Here is a 10,433-nt window from a genome sequence, read left to right as displayed (position 1 = left end):
ATTGCAATAAAGAAGTTGACTATCCATAGAACTTGGTTTTCCTTCATCTATACAACTTCTAAGAAGCCTCTCAAAGAAGTTACTAACTGTGATGTTGTGAACAGGTCTAAAGTTGTCCCATGGCTTCACAAGTACATTAATAATTCCTTGAACACTAACTCGGATGTTGTAAACAGGTCTAAAGTTACCCAACCGCCTCCGTGGTGTAGTGGTTAGAGCGTCCGCCCGGAGAGCGGAAGGTCGCGGGTTCAATCCCCGACTGCGTCATACCTAAAGACGTTAAAATATGGTACTTGTTGGTCCCTGCCTGGCGCTCGGCATTAATGGGTACAACAAGGATTGGTCGGCTCGGAGTCAGTATAATGTGTCTGAGTGGGGTATTCATGCTTCACTGCGGCATGGTATCTCAGTGGGCTAGCACTATAAAACCAGCTTCAGTCTGGGCTAGTACAAGCAGCCGCACATACACATACACACGCATGCACGTCATCATATGAGCGAAATATTCTCAAGTACGACGTTAAACCCAATTTCACCTCATCTAAAGTTATCCAATGTCGAATATATATACACCAACTACCCTGAAAAGAATATGAATAATAATAGCGAGGAGATAAACACATCTCTCATCACTATAATCTGTTTTCGTAAACTATGTTTAATTGGTGATTTTAAATTCGAAACGGGAATGGGTATTGCTATTTGCTGCAGACACGAATGTCAGCCTGAACAGGTCCAGATTTTAACCTTTACCTGGAGGTTTGTTTTATCACAGGAAGCAGTTGAGTCAAGTGATAATTTATTTTTAGGTTAGCCATGATAACGTAAATGAAAAATGGACATTCTACATCAAATCTCTAGTATAGTGTATGCTATATAAAGGACATACCTAATCGTAGGAAATCGGGCAGGACAATGCATATTTTTACACACACAGTAAACGATATCGCGAGCGCAAGCCTAATGAATGATTGCTTCGCTCAACGCTTATTCCCCTTTTCAATATGACCTAGTACTGCCGCTAGCATTGTGGGTGTTATACAGGTTGGCCTGTTTTTAACACAGTGCAGTGAACAGTGACAACACAGGAAGACTCAGACCATCAGTAATGGACTGAATGCTTAAAGCGACATGGACACATCACAGAAAGTGCTGCATGCTGTCGGAGGCGTTGTTGTAGCTGTCGTGTCAGTCGTCGCTGTCAGGAAACTATTTCACAAGTAAGTTGTCACGTTGATGAGCTAGACATACTTTTAGCAATATTCCAGCAATATCACGGAGGGAGACACCAGAAATGGGCTTCATGCATTGTACCCCTGTAGGGAATCGAACCCGGATCTTTGGTTTGACGCGCTAATGCCTTAACCACTGGCCTACCCCACCGCCCCCATAATCTAAAGAAAAATCCTGGGTACTTTCGTCGCTAAAGCAAAAAGTTTAGCCAGAGCTTTTCGCTCTTCAGATCTGTCTGTAACTGTATACCGAGGGGTCTAAAATTCAAGTCTATACAACGCTGTCCATGCAAACAATGGCAGTACTGCTAAATCACGTGAGTGTACAGGAGAGACCCGTCAGTCAAGTCCGTTCAGCCCCATGGATGCCAGAGGGGCACGTGCATGTTACTCCTCTTCAACCCTGACTTTAAAATTAAAGCTTAGTTTTTAAGACTGAGCCCGGTTTATTTTCAACAGCTGATTACATTCGCTGAGTGTTGTGACAACTGAAAACCTATATGTAGAAGACAAGTTACCTATTCTGTCACTACATTTTAAGTCAAATAATTGTTATTAGTGTCGGTATTAGTACAGTAGATTTGTAGTAAAGTTTCAAGTCGGCATGTTATAGCTCACTGGCTTCAGTTCTCGGTACACAGCGAAGAAAGACTAAATTCTACTGATAAAAACCTCTTTCACATATTCGATTAAATTTTAGAGGGGAAATATACCTTTAGTTGAAAGGTGTTTGCAAGTAATAGTGATAGTTTTATAACTTTGAAAAAATTGTTAGAATCTATTTGAGGTGTGTGAAAAATATGACATCGCCGATCTCCCATTGAAATACTATAGGGCGTTGTTTGAGTGTCTAGTTATTGTTCTAAAAACTTCTTTCACATACACCTTTAATTTTTATGAGGGGAATATACCATCAGGTGAAAGGTGTTTGCAAGTAATAGTGATAGTTTTATAATTTAAAAAAATTGTTAGGGTGTATTTGAGGTGTGTGAAAAATATGACATATCGCCTATCTGTTCTGATCCGCCATTGATGCTTGTGATGCTTAAGTGTTATAGTTCTAAAACTTCTTTCTGTCTTGTTGGTCTAAACTTTCTGTATTTGAGGGGTGTGTGACAGTGTCAGTTAATATTCTGTCAATGTCCATGCCATTCCACACATGCGATAAGATATCTGAATTAACTACTAATGTAAAAAATGTCTCCAAGTAGATTTTAAGAAAAAGGGACAGCTGATGTTAACACATGTGTTCTAGCGATAGTTTTGCGTTCTTTAACATGTTTGGGGAGGGATGGCCGTGGTGTATCATTTATTCTTTCATTCATTCACATATGTATTTCTTTCTGTTGTTCTTTTTCTTTAATTCTTTCATTCATTCACATATAATTCTTGCTCTTAATTCTTGCTATAATTCATTCATTCATTCATTCATTGTAAAATTCCGACTGATACAATAAACTGGCTGAAGTACTGCTAAACGCAGCCGAAGTTGCGCTGGGAACGAACCAAGTCATTGTGTGCGTTGGAGCATGACGAGACACACGCTACAATTAGTACAAATGGTAAAGAAAGCAAGCGAGTGACCTATCCCTGATGTAGATTATCCCTGATGTAATGAATCCTTAACTATGTCACAAGCAAAGCTGAAGACATAATTCTAGCCAGTGAAACTGATAATGCGGTTAGGGGGTGAGGGTACTGGGTCTTTAGGGACGGTCATTTACAATAACGTGGTTTCGTTGTATAGAGAGAGGAGTAAAGAGTATCCCCGAGATACGGTGATCCTTCATCAGATCGGTAGAGGTCCTTACGCCCCCAGCATGACACCGTTTGCTGTGAAGCTGGAAACCTATCTCCGGATGGCCAGGATACCCTACCAGGTAGGTGAATGAGGTGTTGAGTGAGTGAGTGAGGTAAACCACTGGGAAGGACAGAACAAACCATCGAAGCAAAAGTCATTGTGCACAGTCAGCCAGATACACATTGTAACCACCCGATCAGCATAAATCGACTCTGACTTCACTGACTACAATGTTCGAGATCACAGCTTCCTACATTGTTGTCATCTAACATATGTATACATTGTGACCTGGCTGTTTGTGTATATCCCGATGTGTATATTGTTGTTCATTCTATCAACCGCTGGGAGCGAAAGTTGATGTTTGCAGTTAATCACTCATCTTCTGCCCAGAACCTCGTTACACAAGACATACATACTTATGGTAATATATGAGGCGATTGCTTTGTAAACCAAAACGAGATCACCGAAGAAGGCTCTGTGTGTCCGTCCGTTCGTGCGTTTGTCTGTGCATACATGCGTGTGTAAGAGGTTTAAGGGACAAGAAGAAGGTTACACCGGTTATATCGTGGAAGACCACGAGATATCGAGTAACGTCGCATCTTCAGGTTAACTCAAGAAACACATCACTTACAGTATCATGTATAAATTTCCTAGTTTACATATACCATTAACATACTAGGGCATATTCCATTTTTCGAGCATACCACAAGCCAATGCCGATGCATATGAGAAAAATAATATATATCCATACAGATGAAACATTTCCAAAGGAATGGAATAAATTGTCACATTAACCCTTAATTTCTCTTCATCATCTCTTTCCTCCTTGGCTTCATCATTTGCATTTTATCAATCTTGTAAATCCAATATCCCCTACTTTTTTTGAATGGTATATATTCACATAAGTCACAGTTTTTCTTCTGCGCATAGTTCCTCATGCCGTGTCACGTTTTCCATAGAACGTCCATGGAATGCAACCTTCACCTAAGGGCAAGGTCCCCTGGATTGAGTACAATGGCCAACCTATTGGGGACACCACGCTGTGTATACATTTCCTCAATCAGAAGCTTGGGGTGGACCTCAACAAGCCCCTGAGTCCAGCTGACAAGGGTATAGCGCAAGCGATGCAGGTCATGACGGAGGAACATCTGTACTGTTATGTCAACTTTAATTGGTCTTCAGTAACCCATGCAACGAGATAGGGTGGTCAGGCTCGCTGACATGGTTGACACATGTCATCGTATCCCCATTGCGTAGATCGATGCACATGCTGTTGATCACTGGATTGTCTGGTCAAGACTCGATTATTTACAGGCCATATAGCTGGTCTATTGCTCAGTGCGGCGTAAAAATAAAATTCACTCATATGGAAGACATTTAAAAAATTGACGCATCACTGACAAAAATTATGTCTGATGCAATTCCCTATGTTGACATATACCATATTTCCACGAATCAACCAACGTACTGATGATTTGAAATTCCGATCCAGGCTGCTTGCCCAAATCTGCTGGTTGTACAGCAGAGACGCATCGTTTATTTTGGAAACGTTTAAATTCTCCAAGTTCTTTCTATGGATGATACGACGACATATCAGAAAACAAACATGGAGTCAGGGATAGGGTCGCCACACGGAGGAAGAGGTCGTCGAAATGATGTATAAGGACTTCCAATCTATCTCCGACTTTATAGGTATTTTTTGTGAAAATTGAGTTTGGTAGTGAGTCTTTGAATAGTCATTCGGTTATATTACTGGGTACATTCACCTTGGAGGTTCCTGCTACGACTGTCGTGAGTCTATGTTACAGTATAGGAGGTACGACAGTCGTAGCGCTACGATAGCTTTGTGAAACGGGACCCTGTGGTTGCCGTTTCACCAATGCCTCTCATAGCTACGACGTCCTAGCGGATACGACCGACTTTAGGATGTCCCAGCGTAATGATTTACGACCCTTCCACTAAGATAAAAATTTAAGAGCTGTTGTAAGCCTATGTTACAGTATAGGACGTACGACATTCGTGGTGCTATGATAGAACCCCGGTGTGAAACGGGGCCCTGGTTTACGATGTGGTTTAAGACGTTGTAGCGCTAAGAGGCTTTCGTGGAACGGCACCCTGGTTAGAACAGGTCACTGTGTTGTGTTGGTAGTAATAGGTGACCAAACGGATCGGTAGTCACTCTAACAGACTGGTTTGATAGCGTGTGATGACGGCTTGAAACATGCCTCTAAATATCATTCACAGGATTGCCCGGTACAATCTCGAATATCCACAGTCCGCTGTCTTGCAGTTGGACTAGTGCCATGCGAGGCTTAAAAGAACAAACGAAACTGACAAAACAAACACAACCTGTATCAACTTGCTTTGAACAGGAGGCAGTACCTCAACCCAAAGTTTTGCAGGTCTGAGACAGAAACTCAGAAATATAATTTTGACCCCAACTTAAGGTTCGAATCCAATTCTGCAACCCTTTGGCTCCAGACTGAAATGAAGAGATTTTCATATATTGTTATATTTAGTGATTAAGTATATAGGTTACGTAAGTCTATAATTTATAAACCTTAAGTTTCCCAATCGCCCCAAACCAGACGGTCAGTTGTTTCAAGAAGCCTTTACTCTTTTAACGTGCGCCGACCACATGTTTGAATGTCCCTGCATTATAATTAACCAGTAACAATGGAGAAAAACCAACAGAGGACATGAATATCATAATCCCTCTTCTCTTCGATGCTGTATGGAAATCTAGCGGTGAAGATCCGGGTTAGAATTGGTCTTCAGCAACCCGTGATTGTGGTAAGAGGCGACTAACGGGATTGGGTGGTCAGGCTCGCTGGATTGGTTGACATATGTCATCGTATCCCCATTACGTAGATCGATGACCATGCTGTTGATCACTGGATTGTTTGGTCTTGTAAGCTGGAATATTATGAGAGCGGCATTAAACAACAAACCAAACAACCAACTGTATGGAAATCGAAAAGGAAATATTTATATTTTTTCCCCTTTGTTAGATAACTTGATATGGTTTATACATACTTATCCTGTACAATCTGAATGGAGGTACAGGTACAGGGACATTATTAACTAAGTTACATCCTGTATACTAGGGAGGAAGAAGTTCCTGATGGGAGATGATCCCTGTGAAGCGGATTGCTCTCTGTTCGGTATGCTGTCTCAGGCATATTGGCAGTTTAATGGATCTGGATTTGAGAGTCTCATAAAAGGTGAAACCCGGAAAACAGGTTGGCAGTGATATTCCAATTAATTACCTAATCGAAATTTTCACTCTCGTCACATATACGTCATTGTTATTCCTGAGTAGTAAAATGTGACAAGCGTTCTATTCCACTCACTTTTCATACATATTCGCGATGTGAATTCCACATGAAAGGGTTTTGAGAAATTTTCAATTATTCTTATAGAAAGTGTGTGATGTTTGCAAATGCTGTATAAGTCAGTATCAACGTGGGCGATGGGGTAGCTTGGTGGTTAAAGCGTTCGCTCGTCACGCCAGAGACCCGCAGTTCTCCGCAGTCAATAGCACTCTGGACGAAGTTTACGTTATGGCTAAAGAAATTGCTCTAAACTCTCGTCGGTTTTGTCTCTTCTGAAGTATTTGTGTATCATGTATGACATATGCATAGTGGTGTTTGTGGAACATTTTTGTTGATAACATCTTATTTTCCCCAGATAATTATCCCAACCTGCCGCCTACTGTGAACGTATGAAGGAAGCATTCTGGCCGGACTGGGACCAGTGCATCACGCACGGTGGAACAAGGGAGGCAAGCAAGTGAGGGGAGATAACTCAGGGACTGCCCCTCCATTAACCCTTAAAACATGATATATAATAATTGTTTGACCGAATAAAGAGTTGAATTATATATTTTCATATAATTTGTGTTTGAGTGTAAGAGAATCAGTGAATATAATCTTTCGGCTCTTGCCGCTTAATTTCAGCAGTATATCGACGGGGGACTTCAGGAACGGAAAATGTATGAAAGAACGTGGACTAGTGTAGCTAAGTGGTTATATCACTAAGTCTTGTTGAAGACCCGGGTTCGATTTCCAACATGGATGATAATACGATGCGCCAACAACGTCGCTGAAATAATGCTCAAACCCCTCTCACATAGATATTTGATTGTTGATGATATATTCACTGGCATGTGAGAAGAAGTATAATGAATTCTGCTTGTTTTTATCAAGAATAAACGTTACTGTTTATATCTAATTACTGATGTACATTATATTCGGTAATCTTAAGAGCGTAAGAACTTTAAATAACTGTTACTCATATTAACTGGTTCTAATAACATATGCTTCAATTACGTATTTCTGTGTTCGAGTGGGTGAGTTTAGTTTTACGCCGCACTCAGCAATATTCCAGCTGTATGGCGGCGGTCTGTAAGTTATCGGGTGCGGACCAGACCATCCAGGCATCTGGACCCCATAACTCTGTGGGGTTCGCTTAGCGAGGAGCGAGAGTCGATTTAACGTTGCATTAATTCATTCGAAGTTTTCAATAGTGTAATTCAAATACGTAATTTGTTTTTGGGATAAGTTTCCTATCTGACCTTGTCCAAGGAACCTTAGATCATCAACACAACATATGTCAAAGTCAGCTGTTGGTCGGACAAAGACATTCGGAGACAGGTCTTTTCAATCTGGGGGTCCATCTTTATGGAACAAGCTACCACTGTCTACGATCAGAAGAGCAACTGAGTACTTTCAAATCAAAATTAAAGACTCATTTATTCTCGGCAGCCTACGACACCCACCAGTGCTTTTGAGCAACCTTCCGAGGGATGGATATTAGCGCTATACAAATGCATATACATTGATTTCTGTATATTTAGATAAATGTGGTGTGACATTGTGCCTTTAAAGTATAGGTGATACGATAGTCGTAGCGTTGTGATTGCTTTGTGAAACGCGGCCTTGGTCCACACTCGCCTGTGACAGAGATGGGAGACTGAAGAAACACCCGCTTAGGACACCATTCATTTATTGTTTCCATGGCTGCAGCTATCAGCTTTCACAGTATGTCATCAAATTATACATAACATATCTAACTGGTCATATGCTGACATGTCAAGCGAGCATATGGAGAAACACATTTTCACTAAAACCTGTCTTTGTACCATGTACAAATTTCTATTTTGTTTCAAATAAAATATTTTAATATAAGATCGTTTGTTTCATTGAAACACACCCGTGGGGATTTCTATTTGTTTTATGTTCCCAGCAGCCAGTGTTAGTCCACGAGGTGTTTGCATGGATCAGCTGTTTGCGGTTAAATTTCGCTTACTTGAAATTTATTAACCACTTGGCATAACACCCCACCGCCATGAATCGTTGTCAGTCTCTGGTCCCCCTTGTCGAGTCGAGGCGGCGGGTTAGTCTAGCGCTTAATGCATTCGTTCGTCACGCTGAAGACCCGGGTTCGATTCTCCCAGGGATAGAATGTGTGAAGCTCATTTCTGGGATCTCTGTGATGTCGCCCTCGCCTTGATGTTGCTGGAATATTACTGACAGCGGCGTTAAACAATACTCACTTGTCGAGTATATATATATGTATATATACATGTACACAATATGTAACAGGAATATTCATGTATGCCACGCAAACAGGAACAAGTGTCAGGTGCACGAATAACAATTTCAATAATAACACGAGCTGCGAGTGAGTGAGCGTAGTTTTACGCCGCACTCAGCAATATTCCAGCTATATGGCGGCTGTCTGTAAATAATCATGTATGCACCGGACAATCAAGTGATCAACAGCATGAGCATCGATTGACACAATTGGATACGATGACGTGTCAACCAAGTCAGCGACCCTGACCACCCGATCACGTTAGTCGCGTCTTATGAACCCGGATCCACGAGCAGCGAGAAATGCTGCAGGATGGTACTACCTCGGCAGGAAAGATAATTATTCTGTAGTTCCCGAATCATGAGTAGGTTATTTGATATATAATTTTGTTTGTGAGAAAATATAAATAATGCACGTGTCAAAGTGATTACGTAAGCTTAGTACCTCTTTGGTTGGAACGACGTGACCGTATGACAAAATGCCATGATCAGATGACTGACATCATGAGCATCTTTGTTGACTAACCATTGAACTACAGGGCTAAAATTAAGAAGAGTGGCGCTGAATATACGTTTCACCTTAAATCCTGAGTGTGCGTAAGTATGCGTAGCGGGGCGGTGGGGTAGCCAGTGGTTAAAGCGTCCGCTTGTCAAGCAGAAGACCCGGGTTCGATTGCCACATGGCCAATTTCTGGTTTCCCCCGCCGTGATATCGCAGGAATATTGCTAAAAGCGGCGTAAAACTCACTCACTCACTCACTCAGCAATGAGTTATGGACGTACTGACCGTAGGTACATGAGATATTTGAGCTGAACAGTTTAGTTTAATGCTTTATTCAGACATCCGGTTTTGTGAATAGACAACCTGGTATGACTGTGAAGTAATCATAGTGAACTACATGAATAAACCCAGTCAGACATTACTTGTTTCTCCTTTCAACGTGACATAAAATATCCAGTCGCTATCTGGGAGTTGTTTAGCTCAGCCTGTTACCACAGCAAGTAGATCACCAATGGATACTCTCGTGGATGTCTTCCATCAGACAAACCGCTATATACTGTCGGGGGTGTTGGATCGGTCATCACCGTCAGGAAACTGATTTCCAAGGAAATCGTACGCGTTCAACGGGCTTGTTCTCAACAATTAAGGGGTGGTGGGGTAGTCTAACGGTTAAAGCGTTGGCTCGTCACGAAGAAGACCCGGGTTCGAATCCCCACATGGGTACAATGTGTGAAGCCCATTTCTGGTGTCCCCCGCCGTGATGTTGCTGGAATATTGCTAAAAGCGGCGTAAAAGCAAACTCAGTCAGTCAGTCTCAACAATTAAACGGTGAAACAGTAAATTTGGTACCCCTGTAAACCTGCTGTATCCTCATAGGAATAGACTGGATCCTCATGGCGTTTGAAAACACGCTAGGTGCTATGAGCCGTTTTGATATAGGGAGAGGAAGAGTTGGGAATATGTTCAGAATTTTAAATTTGGAATGAATGCTTCAATTTCGTTCTCTCAATGAACGCAACAAGGTCGAAGAGACAGTTTTATGTAGCACATCAGCTTTATTTTTGCATGTTATTTACCGCACTCAGCAATCTCCCGACTTCATGACGGTGGTGTGTGAACAATCGATGACATGTATTGACATAGCAGGCGAGGCTGAACATCCGATCTCGTTGACAGCCTACTACGACAAGCATGGTTGCTGAGGATCATTTCCGTCGAGGGGCTCAAGTCCCAGATCTAAGAAACGGGAAGCTTTAAAACGAGAACTATTTGTTGAGATTGCGTTAATAAAGGCCACTGGA

The 10,433-nt window shown here is 41.7% G+C and overlaps 1 protein-coding gene across 1 annotated transcript; it reads left to right on the top strand.

Annotated features, from left to right (window-relative positions):
* Positions 1 to 1,131: 1,131 nt before the first annotated feature.
* On the top strand, positions 1,132 to 8,222 carry LOC124261360 (failed axon connections homolog). The gene is given in 7 exon segments (XM_046695660.1): positions 1,132 to 1,220; positions 2,980 to 3,112; positions 3,993 to 4,183; positions 4,526 to 4,725; positions 6,141 to 6,257; positions 6,724 to 6,738; positions 6,741 to 8,222. Coding segments are annotated over 7 exon segments (834 nt in total). The 3' UTR covers positions 6,830 to 8,222.
* The last annotated feature ends 2,211 nt before the right edge of the window (positions 8,223 to 10,433 follow it).

This window comes from Haliotis rubra, unplaced genomic scaffold (genome assembly GCF_003918875.1).
Source record: "Haliotis rubra isolate DU_JTF1 unplaced genomic scaffold, ASM391887v1 Scf799, whole genome shotgun sequence".
Taxonomy (NCBI): domain Eukaryota; kingdom Metazoa; phylum Mollusca; class Gastropoda; order Lepetellida; family Haliotidae; genus Haliotis; species Haliotis rubra.
The sequence above is the reverse complement of the archived record's forward strand: the minus strand, read 5'-3'. Positions and strand labels throughout refer to the sequence as shown.